At 27.8% G+C, this 27,755-nt stretch overlaps 2 protein-coding genes across 2 annotated transcripts; both read right to left on the bottom strand.

The window, feature by feature from the left end:
- LOC132934764 (dynein axonemal heavy chain 3-like) lies at nucleotides 1-25,914 on the bottom strand. Its single transcript, XM_061001103.1, is given in 47 exon segments — nucleotides 1-517; nucleotides 594-709; nucleotides 1,344-1,636; nucleotides 1,725-2,254; nucleotides 2,327-2,486; nucleotides 3,242-3,399; nucleotides 3,476-3,726; nucleotides 3,791-3,998; nucleotides 4,072-4,278; nucleotides 4,353-4,527; nucleotides 5,568-5,704; nucleotides 5,784-5,945; nucleotides 6,571-6,762; nucleotides 6,835-7,071; nucleotides 7,323-7,471; nucleotides 7,586-7,946; nucleotides 8,240-8,708; nucleotides 8,763-9,148; nucleotides 9,348-9,633; nucleotides 9,864-10,004; nucleotides 10,104-10,264; nucleotides 11,043-11,282; nucleotides 11,393-12,034; nucleotides 12,092-12,277; nucleotides 12,359-12,542; nucleotides 12,607-12,845; nucleotides 12,940-13,275; nucleotides 13,350-13,625; nucleotides 14,494-14,654; nucleotides 14,722-14,872; nucleotides 17,711-17,941; nucleotides 18,018-18,219; nucleotides 18,288-18,416; nucleotides 18,517-18,710; nucleotides 20,225-20,393; nucleotides 20,455-20,653; nucleotides 20,727-20,841; nucleotides 20,920-21,123; nucleotides 21,187-21,388; nucleotides 21,465-21,727; nucleotides 23,990-24,367; nucleotides 24,433-24,644; nucleotides 24,723-24,867; nucleotides 25,187-25,325; nucleotides 25,389-25,533; nucleotides 25,595-25,779; nucleotides 25,900-25,914. Coding segments are annotated over 46 exon segments (10,467 nt in total). The 5' UTR covers nucleotides 25,758-25,779; nucleotides 25,900-25,914; the 3' UTR covers nucleotides 1-334.
- LOC132938294 (uncharacterized) lies at nucleotides 25,771-26,653 on the bottom strand. The gene is made up of 4 exons (XM_061005059.1): nucleotides 26,479-26,653; nucleotides 26,175-26,392; nucleotides 25,989-26,090; nucleotides 25,771-25,779 (listed from the first exon to the last, which is right to left on the bottom strand). Exons 1-4 carry the CDS (start codon nucleotides 26,651-26,653, stop codon nucleotides 25,771-25,773), a joined length of 504 nt encoding a protein of 167 aa, XP_060861042.1.
- Nucleotides 26,654-27,755: the final 1,102 nt, after the last annotated feature.

The following is a 27,755-nucleotide window of genomic DNA, read 5'->3' as shown; positions in this document are numbered from 1 at the left end:
TTACATTTACATTCTCAAAAAAAAATTATCCGTTGAATAATTTACAATAAAAAATGGTGATTCTCGTTTGATAACAGAAAGTTGTATCACCATAGAATATTCCTTAAACGGTACAGAATATTTCAAGTTTATATGAAAATATTGCCATTAAGTAAACTAAAAAATTCTAAAAAACAGATTTTGAACCACTGCATTAGAAAAAAGACGTGTGAACATATTACTTTATGAATCGTCCTGTATTATATTTTTTTATTATATTTTCGTTTTAGTAAGTATCTATATATGTATAGCAAACGCATTAATTTTGTAAAGATCCAAATAAATCTGTTTTTATTTAATTGTCTAACTGACACAAGCAAGCGGTGCCTCGATTGATCCAATGATCTTTAGGTCGATCGATTAAAAAGTTTATAAACATCACAAAATTTGTCGAATGGCCTGTGGTGGAAAGAACACCTCGACGAGCACTTGTCTTGTAGGTAGGAGAGTCGTAATACATTTTCTTCTCAAACTCAGACTAAACAAATATAATAACAATGTAGGTAGGTAAAGTTATTTTAATCATTTTTTGTTTATGCTATAATATACTGTACTTTAATTCCCGGTTTAAAGCAAATAATTGGAACAGTATCGAAAAGAATTTTTGGATGGGATTCATTTAATATTTGTAATTCTCGATCCCATCTAGCTCCTTCTAAAAATAAGCCCTGTGAAAATAATTTTAAATTAAATATTATTGTCGTTGTTAACACTATACAATTACAGACAATTTGCAAACTAGAAAATCAAATAGGTACGCTTGTATTATTATTTATTAGTTGTTGTTCAACGCATATAAATATATAATAATAAATTATACAAATTATACGTTTCTCAACTGTGTCTTATAACTCGTATTGTGAGACGTGAGTAGTGCATTGCGCGCAATGTACGCTATGTTTAGAATAAACGATTCATAGTTAGGTACCTAGCTGAAACAATATCAATAGTTAAAGAAATAGTGTTATAACTGAGTTATATTATTAATAACAACCCCATCCCTGCATGAAAGATTTCCTTAATCAGGAACTAACATCAAATTCATAAAAAAGTAGGTATTTAAATTATTCTAACATAATAAATAATACACAGTATCATGAATTGAATTGTATTACCTGTATAATTCATATAGTACACATAAAATATAAATATATTATAATATAATATGTATATTATATATTATTTTCAACACCTAAGTATAGATAAATAGATACAAGCAAATTAAAAATTAAATATTAGTGATTATTGTATATTATGATATTAAAGTGCATGATCAACATACAAATATTTAATCTTTAAAATATGAATAAATAATGTATGATAATCATCAATCAAATTATTTAATATATTTATCAAAATATTTTGATAAGTTATTCATACTCGACAATAGACTCCCTGTTCAGGCATATCCTTCAATTCCATTTCGGGTTCATATATTGTTACTTCAAACTCAAATCCAAGCTTATCAATAGGTATTTTGTTTTTACGCGAAAAATTCTGAAGCACACCCGATAAGAAAGACTGTGTAAAATAAAAACCAGAAAGCCAAAATACTTCTGGCATTCCATTATCCAGCCAGTCTTGTAGGAATTTTAGTCTAGACGATTGTGATTATTTTTATTAATATAATATTATTATATTTTTTATTAATTAAATTGCTTAGAAATATAAAAGATACAATTTACCTCTGTAATAAATCTGCAACATAACCGCCTAATGGCTTCAATGAGGGGTACGAATAATTCAACCAGTTAGCTGGTACTCGTCCAATGACTAGACTCGTATTTAATTCTTCTAAATCAGATGACATGACAACAATACCTTTAATAGCTTTTTGTACATCCACTAGTGATTTTTTTATAACTGACAATAGTCTGTTGAAACGTATCAATTCCTACGTAGAAAGTAGAGTATTATGATAAATGTGCCAAGTATGGGTATCAGCAGTCAGCACAAACGATATAATCATTATAACATTATATTGAATTAATATTTTTTTTTAAATAATAATCGATGTAATTGATACCTGTCTTATTACAGTATTCATTGATTGTTCATACATTGTTGGATATTTTTTTGTTGCTTCAATTATGTCAAATAAATCTGGAATGTTTTTCGCAATATTACTAGCTAGCTCTACTGTTTTTGCATCTACATCTTTATCACTACTTCCCGCTGCGATTTGAGATTGAGTTAAAATGGTGCCATTCAATAACTAAACAATTAGTATTCTGATTATAAAAATATATCAAATATTAATAAATATTATTAAAAAAAATGTACTTACCATAAGAGTTTCATAATTATTTTTTGTTATGTCAGCATTCTCATGCAGTCCGAATACCTCCGGTTGCGGATTCATGGGCAAAGATTTAATGTATTCTAAGCATCCACTTAAGGTGACGTCTTTAGGTAAATGATACAGTCCACTCTCAGAAAATGTGTATCTAGTACATAGTAATACGGTACAGTTTTAAAATTAAGAAAAAATAATTCAAAACCAATTAATAGTAATGATGGTCTAATAGAAAAATAATCAATGTTTATGAGAAAAGGATAAATAAACCCAATAGCCGATCAGAAAACCAGTTAAAAAAACAATAATACTATAGTATGTACTTAAAGTAAATAAATATTGTGTATATTATAAATATGTATATAATATTTTTAGTAATTTGATGGATAACATTTCAAATATTTGTTGGATTAAATAAATAAAATGTGTAAAGTGCAATCCAAAGCTTAAACAAAATAAAAAAAGATTCTGAGTGGAGACGGTTTGTCAGTCTGGATATTTTATATTGTTATTATTTATTATAGCCTTTAAGTTAAATTGATATTATAATATTATAATTTTTTATTCTGTTCTATGGTGATAAACAAAGCGTTAGAAATTCAAATTCCATTTTTAGCGGGTTTTTTGTAATTTGTCGGCAGTTTTTCCCATGACATTAAATAACTATTGAGAAAATCGAAAAATTACCTCTCTAAAGTACCATCTTGTCCCATTTGCTAAAAGATAAGGTAGTTTATATTAAAATCAAAGTATACTTCCTTCTGGTAGAAATTTTGTATATAGAATAAAAAAAAAGTGAAAAAAAATTAAAAAATTAAAAAATAAACACCATTGTAAAATCACTAGATCCCTCGCTCCACTCATAATCTAATAAATGTATCAAATGTATACATAAATTATACTTACGAATTGTTGTTAATAACATTTGAGTTGAAAAAAATTAACAACAAAGATGTCAATAAACGTCTATCTTTGTCATCAGTGACTCGACCACCATAATTACATTCACCAATTAAATAAAGTAATGCTTCGAATGGAATTTCATCATAATCATTCAAAAACATCTAAGTATAATGTTTTTTTAATTATTACTAATTAATGAACTATATTTATATTTAAGTTTAATCATTTGATTAATACATTTAACTGCATCACGCTGATTTGCAAATCCGAGTCGTTAAATTCATATGGTATATTCCAACCAAGTGGTCCAAACTTTCGACGTTCTTGAATGATTCCATGGAAAAAACATAGTGAAAATAATAACGTTTTCAAACCTAAACGGTTCTTACAACTGAGGTAGAATTCTGGATCATTAATAGGGTTAGTTGTATACGAACGAAATAAATTTGCACAAAGACCTTTCGGAGCTTCGTTTATCATTTTAATTCCTAGTTTTGAATTAATAAATAATTATGAAATTTAACGATTTTGAATCATTTATGTTTAATTTACCGTTCTGTAGTATAGAAACAGGGAAATCATCAGATGGGTAACTTGTAAGCCATAGACGGAAAGATAGATGTGTACGACTGGGTATAATATCGTCGTTACAAATGCGATCAAGTTCTTTCATCCAGCTAACAGCTAAATGACAATTTTGTAACACGACCCATTTACCAGTTTCTAAGCCCAATTTTATCATGTTAGCAGCTATTGGACCCTATAAATAAGTTATACTCGAAATATAATAATATTAATGATGTAAACAATTCAAACATTAGTATTTATTTTACCTGTCCTTGACCAAGTGATATAGTTATTACATCAGTTTGGCTAATTTTTCTGTCTTCGGAAAATTTCATCAAACTAGACATCGGATCCGTTCCCGCTGATAATATAAAAATCAGTGGACTACAACAATTTGAATCTTTGAACGAATCCGCTAAATCAAACGATGGAGGTTCGACGTATTTCTGACCCATGCTACTTACAACATATTTCTAAAAATTTTGAAGATGATATTTAAATAATTTTTGGGAAGCTCATCAATAAATAAAATAAAATATAGATATACCTGAATAGCTGGAACTACTTTATCAAAACGAATACACTTTATAATTACAAGTTTTTCTAGGCCATCGATATTTTTAAAAGGCTCTGGAATAGGTGTGTCTTGTGGATTATTTGAATCATACCATTCGTTCCACTCATCATTTGAATCGATAATTGATTTATAGAACTTATTTAATCTAAAATGTATATTTAGTGAAATGCGTTTATTTTAATTTTAGTAGGTATATAAATATTTTCTAAAAACTCGATATGTCCATCTTAATGCTCAGTCAAAATGGGTTAAGTCAGTTTTAGTCACCTAAGGCTTCAATTCATAAAATCACACATTTTTTCGGATTGAAATGCATTTAAAACCTTTAATATCAAAATTTGATTTACTATCTTTTTACCATACTTCAAAGAATTGATTAAAAGTTGATAAACGTAAAAAATTTAATTTACCTACTCGTATTCACGTAGCTTAATGAATGTATTTATGTATATATATATATTTATCATGAAACACTCATTATTTCAAAAAGTATGACAAGCGGAGTAGTGGACAAACATTTTGCGGGATAACCCCGTACCACTCCACACCGCCCATTTAAACTTTAAATAGTTATAACTCATAACCGACTCGCCCTAAATTCGATTTTTATGAATCAAAATACTTAGAAAAATATTCTGCTTTGGAATATGAAATTAAAACTCTATGCTGTCATTTAAAAAGTAAAAAACTTAAAAAATTTTAAGGATAAAAAATATTTTCAAAAACATTAATACTTTTTGAAATAATGAGTGTTTTACGATAAAAGAATCACCCTGTATTGTATATATATTTTCTTAATTCTTTGAAGTAGTTAAAAATTATTTGAAAACGATATAACTAAGTGGTATAAGACTAACTGCGTAATTTTTCTTTAAAGGCCCAAAAAAATAAACTAAATAAACTAATAAAATACACGTGTCTGATTTACCCTAATAATAATTTCTGTTCCTTACTAACCATTGGTTATTAATAAAAAATAAACAAAATAGTTAGTCAGTTATAATTTTGATTTACTTTTTATGTAATTGTAGAAAAAACATTAGTGCAATTGCCAATTTTGCATATTTTTACAGCAATATCTCAATGAATTTTATAAGTTTTTAGTTTTAACTGTGTCTGATACCTTCCCTAGCCTTAGTAAGTAGGTACTAATGATTTTAATATAAAATATATTTATCAGTTTACCTTGGTAATTGAGATGCTCGAACAGTTTCAGCCCATGACTTATCACTTAACCACTTAGAAGCCGGATTGGGGTGTTCATTGGTTAATCCAACTCCTTCAGTAAGGAATAATGTAAATAACTCATCGTCAATTAAACCCTGTGACATAAAATATTACTATATTGAGTATTGATGTATTGTTAAACATTTAATTATAATACAGAATATTATTAGTTACCTTGGACCGAAAAATTCCAACTGTTAAAATAAATGAAAAAATCAGTTTGTCTTTTTCAAATAAAGATCTACAAACGTTTCGGTAGATGTTGTAAGTGAAATAATCATTCAAAATCTTTATTCTTTCATTAATGTCATCCGATTTTTCACTTTGTGCAATCGACTGTCACACAAATATAGCAACAATCATCAGTTATTTTTTATTATGATTTATATATAGAACATTCCACAAAGAACGTCTTTGGTCGTTTATATTTTAAATCGAAAAAGCGAGGAAATATTTCCAGGTTATATTCTAGTTCCGGATATTTATATATATGATAACACATGAAGCTCTAGAAGTTGAAATGGACTTTTTCAGGTAGAAATTTATTTTCATTACACTATGGTGACTCAACAATATCAGTAGCTAATGTCACATTAGATATGCTTGAGCGAGTTTGGAAAGAGTTTGAATACCGTCTCTATATCGTTCGTGGTGGCAGGTGATCTTGGCGGTGATTGGGAGAGAAAGGTGCTTGGGGGGCTGGCCCCCAAAAATTATTCGAAGTTCTCCGAAATGAAGATAATATTAATTTACTATTATGTTATTAAATGACTCATTTTAGGATAAAATATTTTAGCCCCATCCCCAAATTAAAATTCAATAGAATCTCCATAATCACCTATTGGTGAATCCTACAATATTACGTATCCTGTAACATGTGCTATATTCGTTTTTAATAATTTAAAAATATTGAATACTAGTTTATTATGACCCTGTATTAAAATAAATAAAAGTTACTTACCTGATAATATAAGTTTATAAACCATGATAATGAATATTGGTACATTGGATCGATATTATTTAGATCAGTGATACAGAAAAATAAAACTGAAGAGTGTTTAGACACAGGAATATAAACGTTTCGAGCTACATCAATTTCTTTTTCAGTTATAATAGAAATTTCTTGCTTCAATTGAATTTCAACTGATAATGTCTGTAAAATTAGTTAATACGCTAAAGTAATGTAGATGTCTTACAAATTAAGTACCTAAGTAATTTTAAGTACTTTTGACGAAGATAAAACTTTTATTGCTGATTCATCCTCCAAAATATTTCCTTCGGACGACGATAGAATATATAATATCTTGTCTTCGATTTCCTTCAACGATTTTTTATTATTAGCACTTTCAACTATTAATTCATTTTTTTTTTCCTCCAACTGAGGTCGTTCTTTAGCAACAACAATCCCTAACAATTGATCTTGAAGCCCTTGTGGTGTTATCATAAAGTTTAATAGTGTCACCTAAATTACACAAGTGGTTATTTTTAACAATTGAATAATTATATACAGTTAGGTTATATTGCATCAACAAAACTAAAATATATCCAAATCATAATATTTATTTATTCTAGAAGATAATTTGATTTAATTAAAAAATTAGAAAAATGCATGATGTGAATATATTTTTATAATTTTTAAATAATTTTTTTTCATGATCTGAATATGGTTTATTTTTGATTAATTTAGCCTAAGCCTTAGATAAAGTAACCTACTTTAACAGAAATGTCTGGCAAATAATGAGGATTTCGAAGTCGTGTTGTGATGTAAAATCGAAATGAGTGGTTATATTCCAACAAATTATCGCCAAATCTCAAGTATTCAATTCCACCTTGCTTATAGATATTTTTTAGCAGTACTTGATCTATAAAAAGTACCTAAGTCTAGTAATTATATTTCTTATATTTTATTAAATAAATATTAAATTTTAAATTTTACAAAATTTTTAATATGTATATTTGTATAGGTAATATGTTACCAAGTGTGGCATCTATGTCTTCTTGTACATTTTCTAAGAGAACTGGCAAACCATGTTCAATGGCTAATTGTATCGAAGTCATATAATTTGAATTTGTCAGTTTGATTACAGAAATATTATTTGTACTTTCCAAAGCTTTTATCCATTTATTTGCTTGACCTTGGGGATCAATCATTAGAGGCCATCTCGTACCACTAAATACAATAATCCCATTTTCAACTGAAAAATTATCAGCTGGAAGTCCGAATATATTCCATTCCCGAATTAATACGGGTTCTCCTAATGTATGTATTAATGAAAACTGTTTTGAACAAGGAATATTTGTTTTTGAACACATTTGGTTCCATTCATCAATAAGTACCTGGACAATAATTTTTTTATATAGATATATTTTACATATACACATTTTTTTCTCATTAGTAAATACACAATAATATGTAAATTAATTTTACAATAAGAATATATTGTGTATAAGAATAAAAGTAGGTAGGTACTTGACATGAATTACTTGAGAAAAGGAGTAACCCAGCGTCTACACTTTATATCTAATATATAGTATACACCTATATATATAAGTATATAACTGATATTTTGATGAATTAAATATATGATAAATACAAATATAAATACATTAATTAATATATTAATACAAACATTTCTAAAGTCAACAGTAAATGCCCCAAGATAAGCAACAACACCTGCAGATAACAATACATCACCAATCACGTTATCCAGGGTTAGTTGCAAATCCAGAGCGGTTTGGCTCCACCTATTTTTTTCTCCGCTAAGTCCACTAATTAATTGTTCAGCTCGGGTCAATTTTTTAGCACATAGTTCAATATTTTCTTCTAATTCTGTTTGCTCTTGTGTTTTTTTCGCAAGTTCATTTTGCAATGTTTGAAGCTTGCCTAATACCCCAGCAAGTTCAGCTCTTTTCTCGTTAAGTTTTTCTATTTGAGCGTTGTAATCCGATTCCGCTTGCTGAAGTTTTTCTTGTTTAGGTCCAACTATTTTTTTTACTTTGTCATATACATCCAACGCTCGTATCCATTTACAAAGGCCTTCACACGCATTAGAAACAGATCTGATAGTAATTGGATCGAAGGCTGGATCACTAATATATCTGAAAATTATTCTTGCATTAATTTTTGTACACAAAAAAAATTGATAAAATTACTTTTCTCTTATATGTTTCATGATTGCAGGATCTATATTATCTTTGTCGTATGTTTTTAAGCTTTCTAAAAATTTAGTATCTGAAATAAGTTTCTGAGAAGGTCCCCAATAATCTTCAATCATTTTCCCAGAGCCCTTGGGATCTGGTTTACGTTCAGATTTTATTCCTTTCATAACACAAACTGCCTCTAGGACTAACTTGACACCATGTGGTGGATTTTTCATAGATTTTACTAAGGTAATATCAGCAGGTTTAAGAGTATTTAGAGCTGAAACTGCAGCTTCGAGGGCTGGTATGGCCTCAGCTAAATCACTTTCACACTCATCTTTAATAGCCTGTGATGCTGCAGCAGCCTCATTAGCGAGGGCTTCATCGGCACCCACTAACTAAAATGGACAGTTAATTTTAGAATATATATTTTTTTTCATTAAAAATATATTTGATTATAATCTATATAACATCTGTACAATAAGTAATTTTGATTTAAGATATTTACATAGCGAGACTGACAGATAAGGGAGGGCACTCAGTAGTGCCACCTTATAAGAATATTATAAATAAAAATGATTTTGTTTTAATAATTACTTGTTTTTTGGCTTCGACTTTTACAGTGTCTTGTGCAATTTTAACCAAAAGAGCTTTAGTTGCCAACGATGTTTCTACAAGTTTTGGTTTTAAAGCTGTAAGTTGATCTTGCATAACAGATACTTGGCCAGCAGCAAAGTCTAATTTTTCTAAGCCAGTTTCATATCTATTACGCAAAGTCGTAATTTGATCTACCCTCTTTTTATGTAAATTTTTAAATGTTTTAATCAACTCTAAATAGGACGTTGGTGTAACATAGTTGTGCCTCTTTAACGCTGAATAAAACCTGAAATTTAATATTTTTAAACAATAGTTAAAATTATTAAAAATATAAAATGACTAAATCACAATTTCCCATATGTAAGTCACATTATTGTTGTCCATAAATAATAAAAAAGTTACAAGTTGATAAACAAAATTAACCCAAATACAAAATAACGAAATAAATTTAATATTTTTAAATTATAATTACATGTTGTACCAATATTAATGAAATGTAGATATGGGAAAATTTACCTAACAGAAGCATCTCTAGCCGTCGTATGAAATTCTTTACAAATTACTACACAAGATGATGCAATATCACTGTTAATAGACATATCTTTTAAATAATATTCTGCAACTTTCTCAAGAGCATCTTCAGGCCAAACCGTAAACCTATAGTTAAAACAAAGAGCATTGAGTGAATTTTATTCCTCCATCAATGTATATTGTATACATATTATTTTTTAATTATTTAAATAAATTATACCATACCAGTCAATTGTACAACAATTAATAAGCGAGGGAAACATTCTCAAGCGGTTTCTAAATACATCGCCAATTGGTGACATAGCCAAAGTAAGATGAAGGTTTTCTTTGACTCTTTCTATAAAGAAATTGTATAAAGCGAGAGGTGTTGTTTCAATGTTTTTCTCCTGTAACAAAAAAAATGTGTTAATTTTAAATAAACAAATTAAAAATTTAATGTTATTATTAATAATATAATAATAAATAATAACTATAAATATATAATATAATTATACATATATATATATATATATATATTAATATACAGGGTGATTCTTTTATAATTGAACACTTATTATTTCAAAAAGTGTTAATGTTTTTGAAAATATTATTTTACATAGTTTCAACTTGTTTCAAGTAGTTTACAAAACGTTTTTATCAAAAAATTATATTTTTAAATATTTTTTATCTTTTTAATTTTTTAATAAAAACTTTGTTTTGTAAATGACTTGAAACAAGTTAAAACTATGTAAAATAATATTTTCAAAAACATTGACACTTCTTGAAATAATGATTTTTCAATTATAAAAGAATCACTCTGAATTATGTTATGTTAATATAATATTCTAATTTAAAATCGGGCCTTTGAAACTCAATATGAGTGTTCGCCGTTAGGTGTCTATGATAAAGTAATACGAATTGCCAGATTGAAAAAAGAAAAACTTCTGCAAGAGGAGATGTACTATGCTGTGCACTTTCCGGAATTGGACAAGCATAAAATATTGAGAGATTTACTTTCGAAAAAAATCAAAGAGTAAAAGAACGAGAAGATAATTTTACTAATTAATAACAAATATTAGGTACTCAAATTAATTGCATTACACTACTGAGAATAAATTAAAATTATGAAATTATGATTCATATTCCTCTCGTTATTTAAAATAGTATGTTATTGATATAACTTACGAGACTCTGAGCAATATTGGATATTTTATCTAAAATATCAACACGTTCATCAGATTGATAAAGATTTGGAATATCTCCAGTATTAAGTAACATATTTATATCTTCCACAAAGCTTTCTTCTGCAATTTGATTATCAGATAAAAAAAATGTTATAGGATTTCCTTCACATCCAGCATATCTTAATATTTTTTTCATATCTTCATTCCATTCATTTTTACCATAATTCCTTCCTATTTCAATCTAATGGAAATATTTATATAAAATTAGTATATATGAATGGATATATATATATATATATATATATATATATATGTATATGAATATATTTATAGTATATAGTATAATAATACTTGAAATATTTTATAATCGGCTATAAATGTGGCCAACTTTGTAGCTGATTGTCTTCCACTGCCACCTATTCCAACTAATAACACATGGCCATTGTCTTGTTGTAAGACTCTACTTACACGAGATACATGTTCAATGGCAAACTTAAACATAACCATTGATAATGGACTTTTAGACATAGTATTGTACTCGCTCAAATAATATTCCATTCGTTTGATTAGTTGTTTTTCACTATGAACTTCATCATAAATTTTTTTATCACTATCTGGATCCATGTAATTTCCATAAAAAAGGTTTCGTAAATGATCAGAATTTAAAAAGCTCTCTTCGATTGGCATTAAATCACTAAGGTAAACGTCCATTGGTTGTCTCAAACAATTATAAGATGCTGTTTTCATTATTTCAAATAATATATTACGGTCGTCGTCATAAATTAATCTATCACCAAATACACGCCATGTCTCGTGAACCCACAGTCGGAACATTTTTTCAAGAGTTTTACACCGCGATGCTGGTAACAATAATATTCCTTTTATAACTCTGGTAAAATCTCTGAGATTGAAAGTATAGTGAGATTTAGCAGGAGTCGGTAAAAATGTAGTGACTGCTTCTTTGTACACAAATAATATGGCTTCTACAACATTCTAAATTCATTTTAGTTAAAATATGTAGAATTGTCTTCCAAAACTATGAGTTTATACAATTCCTTGTAATGCGATAGTCTCGGCAAATCCTTTATTAAAATGCCATTTCATAATTTGAGAAAAAATTTTAGACATAGTTTCTTGACTGAATGAATCAATACCAATAGCATTCATATGTCTAGTGAAACGTGTAGTCACTGAATTCGAACCGCCGCCAGGAGGTTGAAGTACACCAATAAATAACTTAAAGCAAATAAATTATTGCTTATTAGTAACGAAATTGTATGTATTATATACCTAATAATAAATTTAAATAAACCTAACCATGTCGAGTATATCAATTCTTGACTTGGTTTGAAGATCATACCAATTACCATGATCAATCCATTGTCTTAACAATTCTATTGGAGGTTGAGCACCATATTTTTCTGGTAACGGCATACTTAAATCATCTACAAACAGCATACATTTTTTCCCAACAGACGGCCCAAAAACTCCTTTTTTTCGCCTGTATAAATAATATTTTGTTAGTTTATACATTTCTCTAATATAAGTTACAAAAATTGATATACTTTTCCAATTTAGAAATGATTATGTCTTGTACAGTGTTAGCTGCGGTTCGTGCTGAGAAGTTTAGAACATTAGCTAAAAAATTTTCTTTTGGCAAATGTATTAAGTAGTCCAGTACAATAGCTGATTTTCCAGTACCAGTGGGACCAACAAATAGTAAAGGAATTTCATTTTTTAATAATATTTGAAGAAAGAAATTTTGCTTTGCTGTTTCATCCGTTTCAATGATTAAGTCATTTATCTATACAATAAAGCAAGTCAGTGTCACTAATGCAACTATTGTTTTTAACTCAAAATAAAAAAAAAAACCAATAAATATTAAATGATTTATTTACTCTAGCGTCTGGTGAGATCATTTTGAATTCCAATTTTTCCGACCATAAGACCCAAGAGCCATTATTTTTATAATCATATACATAATCATAAACTGTGCCCATATCTGGAAAAAGGTTTGTTTTTGTCAACCTAAAAGTAGCTGGTTTCTGATATTCATCAATATTTCCAAGAAGAAGTTTCCGTAAAAAAGTATCAAATTTATTTCGGCTATCGCCCTTTATTAAGGAACCAAAACTCCAAATCAAACTGAAAATTATTATACATCCCAACATTATGGTTGCGAATCCAACTCCGGTTTCTTCTTTAATCATACATTCTGTTAACCTTGTAAAGGACTATAAAACATAATATAATAATATTATATATTATATTTGTGTTATTTAAATTAACTATTTAAAAATTCCCTTACGTTAAACATATGATTTTCAGAAGTAGCTAAAAATAAACTACAATGCCTTTGTATAAAATCAAATACGGCAGGTACCATCCATTCGATTAAATCATCCATCATAATTTGTTGGTCCGGCAAAATTTTAGAACAAAGAGTTTGCTTATAAGAAAACCAAAAAGATCTCCAACCTAGCTGCTTTGGTTCCACATAAATCATACCACAGCGAGATACTGTTGCAGGTGAAGCTTGCTCTAAATTTGCAGGTTCAAATACCATGTTCATTTTATTATTCATCTGTACAATAGAAAAGCATTTTAGAAAATATAATGTAAATATGTCAGTGGTCATCAAACAATGGAGGGGGGAAGACCCACCACCAAGTTTTTTTTTCAATACTTATAACAAATTATATTAGGTATATTATAGGTAGATTGTAGGTATATAGTATAATGTATTACATTTATTTATAATTCTTATTTTCTAAACAAATAAATCATCAATTGTAGTAAATTTCCATAGAATATGATTACATGACTACCTATATTCTTAAACACTGTCTTACCCAAGTTTGTATATTTAAGAAATACTAAGGCAGAGGTAAATATTAAAATATGCTTCTTATTATATGTGTTTTAGGCTGAGAGATATTTGTGTAATTGGAATAAGTATTAAAAGTAATAATGCAAAGTAAACTTCTTTACAAAAATTTTAAATTGAGGTACTAAACATACATTAATTTTTGTCATTCGTCAATGTCGTTATGATGAAAAATGTATAGGTTAACCTACTGTTTGCAGTACTGTTTCCTTAACAGTACACGCATTTAAACATACAACACGTCTTATATTTCAAAATATAACTTTTTAGGTTTGGTTTATTTCTTTTATAGTTAAATTAAAAGTATATTTGAAATGTAAATTTAAAGCGTTTACGCTACTATAGCTATAACCGGAAACAAAGTATTGGGCGTAGTAGCAAAAAAATAGATTCAATAATTTCATGAAAATATTCTTATTAATACGTTTATAAATAAAGTTTGTATTTATCATAATTAAAAATAATCTAACCCTCCCCCCCTCTGGACAAAACAATTTGACCACCACTGTACCTGGCTAGTACATTAATGTTGAAATACAGTACGTTTTTGATAAACTATATAAACCTGAATTATTTCTCCGGACATTAAGCACAGTTTTTTGTTATCGTCCAACACTGTGTTCATATTTTCTATCCATACTGCATCAACAGGGCCATCAAATACAATCCATTTACGATCCTTTGATACACTGTTTGCAAATTCTCTAAATACGATTGCTAAAACTCCTAAAATAAAAAATTAAATTAGCGATATTATTTTTTTTTATACATAATATATAGTACGATTATTTACCATCATACCATTCGTGCGAAACAGAATCAAATGAACCATACAATTGACCAAGAGTAATTGCTTTTGGATTGATTATTTTGTACGTGGTTTTAAATTCTTTCATTAGGGCCTTACGGTCGAGTTGTAAATCACCTAAAGATTCTGCCAAGACCTATAGAAATAAGTTATCGTAATTCTATTGACAATAATAAGATTAACCAATATATCAATATGTAAGACGTAAGTAAATAAATAATCATAATATACCTACCTAATATTAAGTTTGACTGCTCAAGTCAAAAGCTAATAAAGATTGCAATAAGCTACAAAAATGTTAAAATATTTAAAAACAAACGAGCACATTTAAGCACCAAGCGGTAAATCTAATAGTTAAAAAGATGGGCAAGTGGGTGTCGCTCTGCTGTACAGTAGGTAAGAAGTGGGTCACTGTAATGGATGGTGTTAAATTTGAATTCAATGATATAATATCATTGTATAAGAAAACTGATTTTGAGCGAAGGCGGTGATATGATCCACGGTCAGACTATATGATATTACTACCTAAGTATATTTGATGATATTATTGTGAATAAAGTAAAATTTATATATAAACTATTTACGCGGAACCATGTTTTAAATTTTCATTCCGTAGATATAAAAGTTGAACATTTTATAATTTTAAAATTACTATTGTAACAATATACTTAGAGTCTTGTATTAAAATTTCAAGCTTTTTTAGCTAACAAATAAAATTTTATAGACATTCAGAGAAAAAAAAACTAAATGAATTGGAAACTGAAAATGTTTGTAAACAGTTTAAAACAAATCAAAATATTTTGAAAATTTTATCGTGTTGGTATATAAAATGTATAAAATATAAAAAACCAGTGAAAAGTTCATGTATCTACGATCATTTGTTTTAGAGTCACACCAAAAGCCAAAATCGATTTTGCGTGAAAATTCCCGGTTTTACTAAATTTTTTTTTGTGTCTCGGCGTTTTTGAAACTTAATAGGAATTTTGTCCTGCCCAATGCACCAACTAGATTCACTTTCCCATCGAACAAGATACTGAAAGTGAAAACCGAAGAATAATTATTTCGACTACTTATCGTGTACACACAAAAAAAAATTTAAAAAAACACTCATCATTGTAAAATCAATTCATTCATCGCTTCGCTCAGAATCTAAAATATATTTGTAGGTAATAATCTAAAATTTAAGAAAAATAACAATTATAATATTATAAAGAATTCAAATATGGATATTATAAAAAATGTTTAATTAAATTAAAAATAAATCCTAGTATAAATATCATTACTTTAAAAATCCCTAACCAATTAAAATAACATTATACCAATACCTTAAATCTATTGTTGAATATTAATTAATTGATTACAACTCAGGGCTAGGATTTATATGCATTGGTATGGTTTTTTTACTACTTCTTATTACTCCTTTTGTTAATTATGTCCAAGAATCAACTCATGACGAGGTAAATGGGGGTATTTTTTTATTGCATGTTTTAGCATATTTTGTGTAAAATTTTTGAGAAAAAAAATGAATAATATTGCATATTTTAACAACAATAACGCGAACAATTTATGTTTTATGGTATATTTCGTTACGATTCATTCCATCGCTGTACAAAAATACTTACAAGTAATTTAATCCATCTTAACTTATCGTTGCAAACTTTACAACGGAGTAATTGACCGTATTCGTAAAGAAAGGAGAGGGCCTAATATATGTTTCAATTGATGAAACTACAGACGTTGACGGAAGGTACGTTGCTAATGTTTTAGTTGGTCTTATGCATAAAGATAAAAAATGTTCTAATTCGTATTTATTAACATGCGAGGAGCTTACAAAATGCAATTATAAAACTGTAGGAAAATTATTAACGATTTAAATATACATTGGCCCAACGAGATTAAATATAATAAAGTTTTTTATTTTTAACTGACGCTGGCCATACATGGTGAAAACGGCCGAATCTCTAACTGTATTGTACCTATATTCGTATCCAAATATGATATATTAACATGTGTGGCACATGGTTTTCACAGAGTGTGTGAAACATTAAGGCTTGAGTATCCACATATTGATAACATGATAAGTTGTGTGAAAAAAGTATTTTAAAAGTTCCGAGTCGTGTGTTCAAATTTTGAGAATTATTTCCAAAATTACCTTTGCCACCACAGCCTATACTTACCCGATGGGGAACTTGGCTAGAGGTCGCATTATATTATTCTGATAATTTATACTCCTTAAAATCGGTGCTTTTGTCTTTAGACGAAAGTTCTGCGAAATCCATAAAGAATGATATAGCTTTATTTGAATATAGATATATACAAAATTATTTAGCTTATATAAAATGTAATTTGGGCTTAATCACTCAATCTATATTAAAATTAGGAAATACCTCACTATTACTCGATGAGAATTTGGAAATCGTTGAAAAAACTAAATCTAAACTTTGCCAAAACAAAGGACCCATTGCTGAAAAAATCGACAACAAATTAAAAAATGAAGATTTCCCAAATATAACCCCTGGAGAAGTAACAAAATTTAAATATGCAAAAATGACGTCGTGTGAATAATGTCGAGCGAAGTTTTAGCAAATATAAGAATTTCTTAAGGTTAAACAGAAGATAATTTATTTTTAAAAATTTAAAGCACCATGTTATTGTTTCATGTAATTCATTTGAATAGCTTAAATAAATTTAGAGATAATTGATAAGTTTATAGATTTTAGAATTTTTTTTCATGTTTTTGTATTAAGTGTTCATATTTATGTGGAAGTATATTTTAGCATATTTTTAATAAAACAAATGCATATTTCATCATTTTTTATTGCACATAAATCCTAGCTCTAATTACAAGGAACCCTAATACCAGATGCACTTACGATTTGCAAAAATAAATTTAAATATATTTTACGATAGATATAAATGTTGAAAGGAATACGAACAATTTTAGACAACAATTGTATAAATAATATTTAATAACCTGATAGGCGCAAGTTTTTCCTGAAAATGGTTCACCAACAATCATAAGTCCGTGTCTAACCAAAACCATTTCATATACTTGTATTATTTTGTCAATGAACCACGGAGTACTTTGTAAATTCCTTTTACTTAAGTTTATGTTTATTTTATTTATGAGTTCTTCTCTTTCTGGAACTAAGAGATTGACACCGGGGAACAAATCTCCATATATACCAACAAAAAGTGGTATATCCTAACATGAAATATTTTAAGGTATGAAATAATATTTAAATTAGTTAATAGTTGGGTAATTATAGTTAGAATGAAACCTCCGATGAAAATTTTGGCATATTGACATCGTATATAGCTCTTAGTACAATTTGCTCTTCGTCGTTATCAGGATATTTAATTTTCAAATTTTCAATAGATGTTAATACAGATTTAACTGCCCTCATTCCATAATCGTAATGTGATTGAGATGACAATTGTTCTGAACATAACTTATATGTGTCAACAATTTTTTCAGCCAAACTGTAGTACAATTATTATATAAAGTTATTCAAATTATTACCTTTTATACGAAAACATTAACAACATACCTTCTAGCATCACTAAAACCCATAGAATATAATGATATTTCTCCAATCATAGCATAATCTGGTACCATCATAGCAACTGTACGGAACAATACTTTCAAGTTATCGGGTAGTTCTTGTCGTCCAGCATATCTATAATAAAAATAATAATAATAATAATAATAGTTTTTGTTATAACATTAGGATAATATTATGGTAAAAATGTAAGCAATTTTAAAAAATATAATTTTACCCTGGATTCATAGTTATAAAAACTGCACAAGTGGGATTTAATGTTAACTCTGTGCCTTCAAACACGAATCTTTCCTTTTTAGCTTTAACCGCCATTTGTATAATATACACTTGCTGAGCAATAACTGACAACACTTCAAGTTCAATTCTATTAAATTCGTCAAAACATGCCCATGCTCCAGATTGTGCTAATCCCTAAAATCAAGACAACAATATTGTATCTATCATAAAAAACACGTTTCCGTGTTCAGATTCCATATTACACGTGTTTTACTGTTTTTAATTGTAGTTATCCATAAGAGAGTGGATGCTTTAAGAGGAGACAGGGGGCTTAGCCCCCATAGTTCCAAAAAAAGAACAGGTGAATATGTACCTACTAAACAATTGAATTTAATATAATATATGTTTTTATTATTAATTTATTACGATATATAGTAGTAAAAAGTATTTTCTCAGTCTAGGAGCTACTGACACGGTTTGACCTCATCTATTTAAGCTTCCTTTAAATTTTTATAGCTAATAGAATCGGGCCCACTGAATACGATAGAAAAATCGACTGATTCGTAGACCAGATAGGGGGGGGGGGGGGTGGGTCAGAAATCAACTTACTTTAGCACCTTAACCACCAACACCAAATGATTTAAAATAATTAAATTATATTATAAAAAAATCAGCAGATTAAAATTCAGATTCTAACATGTAAAAAACAATTAAAAATTGTATTAACTAAACAATTTATAAGCAATTTTATAATTTTATAATGTAGAATAAACTCCCAAGGAAAGATCAACATTTGTTATCATTATTAAATGGAGATATCAGCAGTCTTGGGTAGTATTCTGAATAAAGTATTCCAAATACAGTATTTGGAACAATTTATTAGTAGGTATATAGAATACTTATAAAATACTTTTTCCAACAGTATTCTGAATAATTATTTAAAATATTATATATATATAGTATTTTAATCCTATAAAATTTTCAAGTTTTCTTGTTTTTCTGGACATTTTTTACAATTTTATACACGTTTTAAAATTTTAAATCGAGTATCAACAACTTAAATTACATTATATTTAGAATTATTAAATTATAGCTAAATGTTGGAAAATTTTCCCGAAGAAAAGTATTATTGGTATTATATTTAAAACAAAAATTAAAATGTATTTTAAAAGTACCTATTTGGAATGCTTTTGAAGTAGGTAGGTATTTAAAATACTTTATTCGGAATACTATTTGTATGAAGTATTTGAATACATAGGTATTCTGAATACTATTTTTCATAAGTATTCGAGTATTTATTCCAAATACTTTTTAAAAGTATTTTACCCAAGTCTGGATATCAGATGATGCATAGTCGGTAAGTCATATGCGTGACATATGAATTATAAACTATATACAGACACAGTGTTCAAAAAAATCCTTAAACAGCCACCTTTGCCCCCCCCTGCAGGCGCTCTTGATCATTGTATAATTTGTATTACACATAAATAGTGTTTGCTTCAAATTGTTTGTTATTTTTTTTCGGATTTTACTATAGTATAATATGCAAACAAAACCACTAAAACCGTTTCCTATAACGAGGATAACGTGTTCACGTATTATTAACATTAAGCCTATAATAATTAATGTTTACCTTTAAATTTAATGCACGTAAATGTGCAGATGCAACATTTTAAAAATCATAATATTATTAACTGCATTATACGAACCATGAAAAATTTGCCCATAGCTTTAAAATCAAGTCCTTCAGAACAATTGAATACGACACATTGTTTGGCAATTGCTTTGGCTAAATCTTTTGTAGTTTCTGTTTTTCCAGTACCGGCTGGACCTTCTGGAGCACCACCAAGGTATAATTTTAATGCACCCATAAGCGTTCTATTTAATTCAAAAACATTTTTAAAAAAAATTAAAATTGTAATTAAAATTATTATTTTACCTGTAACATCGATCTGTTAATGGAGTAATTACCAATCTTGGTGTATTGCCTAAATATTCATTTCCATAGTCTAAAGTAGTAGTTATCATCGACACAGTAGTTTTCGAATTTCTATTATAATACCTAAGTTGACTAATCCAATTGAAATCTCGAATACTGCTTATTTTCAGAACTTTAAGATTTTTAACAACGTCACGAGCTTAACATGTTAAATTCAATGGTTTATTAAAAAAATTACTATAATTAATGAATAAATATTTTAAGTTAATTACCGTGAACATCTATAACTATCAAAGCACACACCGTGGCCCTTTCGCCTTTGCTTAATGTGCCACGCACTAAACTTACTAAATTGTCTATTTGATTATTACTTTTCTGTAAGTAAGCCTAACACAAAAATTGCACAAATTCAATACTATTAACTATTTAAGGTAGGCTATTATTAGTTTAAGAAACTTCTCTAACAGGAAGTGATCTCTTTTCAACAGCAGTTTCTACTTCGGCAGTCCAATTTATTGTCGCAGCACATAAAACTACCATACCTGGCCACTGAAGTACCCATTCGGACCGATTAGTATTAGCATATTTTTTTACTGCATCGTTGATAATTTTGTTTATTGACTGCATCATTAAACTTTCAACCTGGATTAACCATTTTTCTACTAAGCCCTGTGACATAAAATTGAATTCAGACTCCAGTGCCAAAAATAAATTATAAACAATTAATCATGCCTTAGCCTCAGCGGGATAAATTATTCCATTAAATGCTACTACTTCACCATCAGCTGATATCATTCCCACAATTTCTATACTTTTTGTAAAGTTTAATTTCGCAATGCCTTCGAAACATTTTTTAAGATGAGGTTGTACCCGTAGTGGGTTTTTGGTCTCGGATAAAATTTCAAGGAGTTCATCGTTAGACAAAAAGAAAAATCTGTAATTTTAATTGAGCTATTAAACATGTCTATGTTATGAATAATAAGACTATAATGCCATAGGTAAGTAGGTACCGTGGAAAGAAAAGACGTTTTTTCTCCAAGTACTCATTTAAGCCTTTTTGTATCTGCTCAAACATAACACTGCACCTTTTTAGTAATTGTAACATATTTGGATAATTTGTAGCTTCGAGAACTTTATTATTTTTAACAGTGTAAATCATAATATGACGCCAAATAGCATCGACTGTCCTAAAATTTCTAGCTTCTTCGGGCATCTGACGGTTTATGTCTTCTGAACTAAATATTGGACCTAAATACATCCAAATCCCTTGCACCTACAATTTAAAAACAATAATTGTATATAGGTATTTTATATCGGTATATAAAACTTTCTTTATTATAATAAGGTATATAGTATAGAACTAATATATATTTATCTATACGATAATTTATTAATCTATAAGATTTCATATTTACATATTTCTATATAAATATTAGATAAGCACAAATAGGTTGTCTAAATGTAAAACATTTAATGATGCTTGTATTTTGGTTAAATGTATAGTTATTAGCACATTTTATCAAACTTCATCCAGTATCCCCCCCCCACCCAATTGTTGTTTATATATATATAAAATAAAATCCACTCATTGAAATGTAAATATTTTGCAACCCTATTATAAATTACCCATACATATTCAAAGTGTAAAATATAATAGTTAATAGCCGGATCTAAAAATATATAATTTTGTTTATAGGTAATTTAAATAAATACATACCTATATTATTATTCATTACTAATGTATTGATTTACAACATTGGAACTGGAATGAAATTGTCATTTATTATGAGCTTAATAAAATATATTTATATATAGAGCGTGGATTTGTATGCACTTTAAAGTATTGAAATATGCCATATAATATGCAGTAAAAATCATGAAAATATGCAAAAAATATGGAGTCAAAATCATAAAAATATGTAAAAAATATGCAAAAATTTTTTATTTATTTAAAATTTACAATACAACTTATAATAATTAATTACTTAAATAGGTACTTCATAAAAAAAAATTTAGGGAATTTTCTGAAAAACTTAATTTATTTTTAAAATTTTATTTATTATTAAAATGAATAATCATGTGCATTTCAAGTTTTTCTTCTGTGAAGCTGTATCGTTTATCGGTTAACATATTTTTAAAGACTGAGAACGAACGTTCGACGTCAACCGAAGTTATTGGGGCATATTTGAAGCAACTTAGTATTGTCGGGTCTTCATAAAGATCTTCGAGCTGAACCGACCTGTTTTTATGTGTTGATCTACCTGAGACTTTCTCTCACAAACAATAGATTTTCCACAAGGGTTACAAAATACTATTTTCCCGTCAGTAGTGAAAACCTCGGTGTCTGTGTTTGCTGTGGAAATCCATTCGCGAATTTTGTTAGAAAACGAACTCCTTATTTTTGGCATATTTACAATTTACGGACAACGACAATCGACGAAACTCAGTTGTATACTAGTATGTCGATAACTGACTGATACAGCAAGAGCAATTTAGATTATAGGTAGACACACATTTATTTTCGGCATATTAACGATTTACGGACAACGAAAAACGATGTAACCGAGTGCCAAGTGGTATGTCGATAACCGACTGACACAGCAAGAGCGATTAAGTTTACGTCGTAATCGATTATTTATCTTATAAAGGTTTAAATAAATATATATACATTATTATTTAGTGACTATGAAATTTAGTTTTAATTTTTCTACTTGACAAAATATTATTTAATACATTTTTTAAATTTTTGCTTCAATATGCAATAAATTTTGAATTTTGCCAAAATATGCAAAAATATGCAATAACCTTTAAATATGCAGAAATATGCAAAAAAAATTTTCTCCATTAGCTTCAAATTATGATGATTCGTGGAGATAACTGACAACAATCCAAAAATATTAAAAGGAAAAAAATATGCAATTGCATAGAAATCCGCGATCTATTTATATATTTAGTAAACATAACCTATACTGATATTATCACAATAAATTACAAATTATACAGTCATTAATACTTTTTATAAATAATTATTCTTATGCATTTGATCACAATTAATATGAAAATAAATAACTGTATTTTAATTTTAAGAGGACGCTATGCGTTATCTCCGTCTTACAAATGTACAACATAGCAAAAAACTGTTTTGCGCGGGAAAGAACCGAGAAGGCTACAGTCATAACTAAGAAACGATATTTTCACCACATAAAAAGGAGAACTTTGGCTGTGCAACGTTGTTTTTATTTTTCTGATATCACTTATATGAAAATAGTTCTTACTCTTTCAAAACCCATTATTGTTTGTGTTTTTCAAACTTGAAAAACTATTTTCATATAAATGATATCAAAAAAATAAAAACAACGTTGCACAGCCAAAAATCTCCTTTTTATGTGGTGAAAATCACGTTTCTTAGTTATGATTGTAGCCTTCTCGGTTCTTTCACACGCAAAACAGTTTTTTCTATGCTGTACACTTGTAAGACGGAGACAACACGTCCTCTTAAGCACCTATTACCATTAATAAACATAATATTATTTACTGAAATCCATAGGTCTAAAATTTCTTGCATCAAAATTAATTTTTTTTCCCATATATCCATTTCTTCTTCAAAAGGTTTTATATAAACCGATCCATGCATTGTTTGAGCTTTCAGTATATGGTCATCTAACATGACCTGAATATCATCTAACGCCGTTAATATGCTAACTCCAGTATCTCGGTATGGGCTACATTCAAACTCAATAGGTATCCATTCCTCTTTCATTTTTCGAAGATTTTGTTCAAGAGAATATTCTCTAGTTGCAATAACACTAATTTCTTCAAGTTTTTCAATATAATCCAGTAAACCAATTTCAATCATTTGAGACAAAGTTGATGAATCATTAGGATGTAACTCTACACCAACATTTTTGCTAATCTGGTGTGTATTAAGGTTTTTTTTATTACTGATTATTCACAACAGTAAAATATTAATAAAATTACTTCTGTCCAATGTCTATCGTGTATACCCGGATTACAAATTGTATCCAATACTGGTAAATACTTTTTAAAATCATCGACTCGACCACGTACAATTTCTGCTACTCTTTTTGACCCAGGATAGTCTTGAAGAGTTCTAGCTAATTTATATAGGGTTTTCCACATATTTTCCACCATATCCTTTATTTCCTTAGCATTCAGATCGTGGAATGGCCCTGAGATTTAGTAAATTATGTTCGTTTAAGAATACATCAATTCATATTTTTCATATATTTTATTAATGTATATTTTACCATTGAACCATATTTGATAATAGTTCTGGAAATCATAAGCAATGTGCCACAAACGGTCAAATTGCTCACTAGTTGTAACCATTGTATAAAGATGAGTATATGATGTAACTTCAACATCCAAAAGTTTTTCAGTGTGATTAATGCTCTAAATTATTTAATGTTATTATTATTTGAACCCTTAATTATTTAATTCTTAAAATAAATACATAATATATTTAATAACAATTAACATAGGTAGGTAAGTAATTTCTTAACTCAGCAGTTGATATTATTAGAATTTCTATAGGTACTGTTAATGAAAGTAAAACATTTTTTAATAAAATAAGCACAATTATAACAACATCCTATTAAACACACTGTCCAAACTCTAAAAATATATTGATTTAGTTAAAACTTAAATTAATTTTTAATTAGATTACTGTTTTATAGTGTAGGTACCTATAGTTTAAATTTTATTTACATACCTTTGCAGCAGCAATATCTTCTTTAAGAAAATCAGTAAGACGATCTACTTCTTCAGTTGCTGCAATGATTTCATCATTAGTTAATATTGGCGGGTCTTTTTTTTTTAAATGATCCAATAATTTGTGATGACTTTTAAGACTATAAAAACCAATCATTTAATTGTTAATACTACCTACTTAATTGAAATCACTTTTAACATACTTCAATTCAAATTCAGTTTTTTTAGTTTTCAACTGGCTTTCAACTACCGCTTTCTTTAGAACAACTCTATTTGTAGCTAAATCTAAAAACTGTTCAATTTCTTGAGGCCATCGATATGCTCGTGATTGCAAATTTATATCATCAACTATTAAAAAAAAGTCATTTAAAAATGAAATCTCATGAAATAAAATGGAATATTTTATAACTGTTGAACAATGTGTAATCAAAAAGAAACATTATGTATTCTCCGACAGTCCTTAGTTGAGCTTTCATTTTTGATAAAGTAGAATCTCGACTTAGTGTTACATAGTTACTAAGCTCTACTAATTCTTCAGTAGTGTCAGGTGTTTCTGATAACTTGGCAGACATAACTTCAAATTCACTATTTATTCTGAAAAAATATGATTATTACTGATGTCACTGTTTTTATTTTATTATTATTATATATACTGCTAATAAAATAAAATATAAAATAATTCAGCATTTCAGCATTTTAGAATATTATGTTTACCCAGAAATATTTTGCTGAGTTAAATTCATAAAATAGTCAAGAATTCTGTTTTTCAAACTCTTAATTATATTTTTTAAATATGTATTAACCTCAGATACATCTAGTTTTATTAAATTTAATTCCACTCGATCTCTAAGTTTAAGGATATCTTCATTTATAGTCATATACTTGATGACCCATTCATTGAATTCCTTAAAAATATAGAATAATATTAACATGATCTATTTACTTTTTAAATTTAGTTATAAATTTATAATATTGAGATAGGTACATACAGTCAATAATGGAAATGGATCACTTGAAAAAAATTTATCGAAGGCTTTAGCTTCAGTGCCATTTAACAAATAGTAGTAGGATTTATAACATGTAATGTAAGTTTCTGGTCCTGAAAAATTGTTTTCCAGAACCTTACTAACTTCAATTAACATATTTTGAACATCCTCTTCAGTTTCATGAATGTTTTTTAATACCATAGTAGAATCACCTTTCAGTTCTTTAAAGAATTAAAAAACAATTTATATATTATTTTAGATTTTAATAATAGAAGATATTTAATATCTTATAGCTATATAATATTACGTTTCATTAACAGTTGTTCAACTCTTGGTATATCTTGTACTGTTTTAATTATTTTTCTCGGGATTGACAATAAAAGATTTAAACATTCTTCACGCGTAGGTTCAAATGATATTTGAATTGAATTGGGGTTAGGAACTACTGCTCGTAGAATAAAAAATGGCAGATTTATGAACATTTTGTCTTTAAATTCAGAATCTATTACATTTCCATTCTAAATAGTAAGTTTTAAAACAAATGTTTATAGCTGCAGTTAAAACTATAATAAACATAAACACTAATAATATATATTTATAAATATAATTAATATACTACTTATATTTATGAGCGAAACTGGGAAACCTATTTTAATTATATTAAGAGGAAATAGGTTGTTAGGATTTTTAAGGATGGATAAAAGTTAATATTATTTGTATAATATAAAATATTATCTATAGCGAATAGAAACATTAGAAAAACATACAATGTATTGTTTTATAAATAACTTCTTCATATGTAAAAAGAATTTACCTAACTACCGTACAACAGGGTAACATGGGACATTTTTTTCGTTTGTATGTAATTTTCTCATAGAAATATATGAATTTGTTTTATTAGCGTATTAGCTTACAAAGTGTAAATTTTTTGTTAAGTTTAAAAAAGTAAGTGGCTAAGCATTATTTTTAAAAAAAAATTCTCTGTCTTGTGTTTCCATGTTACCAAAAAGTATAACTTGGTACAAGTACAACCATATTAAATATATTCAAATTTCATGTTGGACTGATAAGAGGTATCTTGGGATAATTTTTAAAAATTTCAAAAGAATTTGATATTATTACTTATTAAATAGGTTTTTTAAAGATTTTATTGAACTTAAAGTAACATTACTGACATTAGGTTTAACTTGGGACAGTACCTAGTAAAGCATAGGATAAGCGTTTCCCAAGTTAGAGTACAATATTTATTTACCTCCGAACCTTATTGTGTACAAATTACTTTAAAGTGATAACAACGTTTAAATTTTATTTACAAAATTATATTCGCCATTCAATTAACATAAAAATATATTTCATAGTTCAACTAGCATACGCACAGGACTTAAACCTAATTCACATGAATTTTAAAGCTTTTAATATATGTTACTTAATTAAATAAATAAACATAACTTACTTTTATTTATACGTCTGTAAGTAGTCAAGTTGTTTGTATTAATGTGTATACTGCGTGAATAAATTTATAATGATAGCAAAAAGATAAATTAGTGATGCCAGACGATGCAATACTAAATTTCTTGGCATAAT

The sequence above is a fragment of the Metopolophium dirhodum genome, chromosome 1 (genome assembly GCF_019925205.1).
Source record: "Metopolophium dirhodum isolate CAU chromosome 1, ASM1992520v1, whole genome shotgun sequence".
NCBI classification, from domain to species: Eukaryota; Metazoa; Arthropoda; class Insecta; order Hemiptera; family Aphididae; genus Metopolophium; species Metopolophium dirhodum.
This window is presented reverse-complemented; position numbering and strand designations above follow the sequence as displayed.

What these genes read in the sequence shown, in the direction of transcription:
- LOC132938294 (XM_061005059.1), bottom strand. Translation starts at nt 26,653, where the DNA reads ATGTTCATAAATCTGCCATTTTTTATTCTACGAGCAGTAGTTCCTAAC. An exon ending in TGAACAACTGTTAATGAAAC is followed by an intron (nt 26,393 to 26,478) that starts GTAATATTATAT and finishes AATTCTTTAAAG; the next exon opens with AACTGAAAGGTGATTCTACT. An exon ending in ATCCATTTCCATTATTGACT is followed by an intron (nt 26,091 to 26,174) that starts GTATGTACCTAT and finishes TATATTTTTAAG; the next exon opens with GAATTCAATGAATGGGTCAT.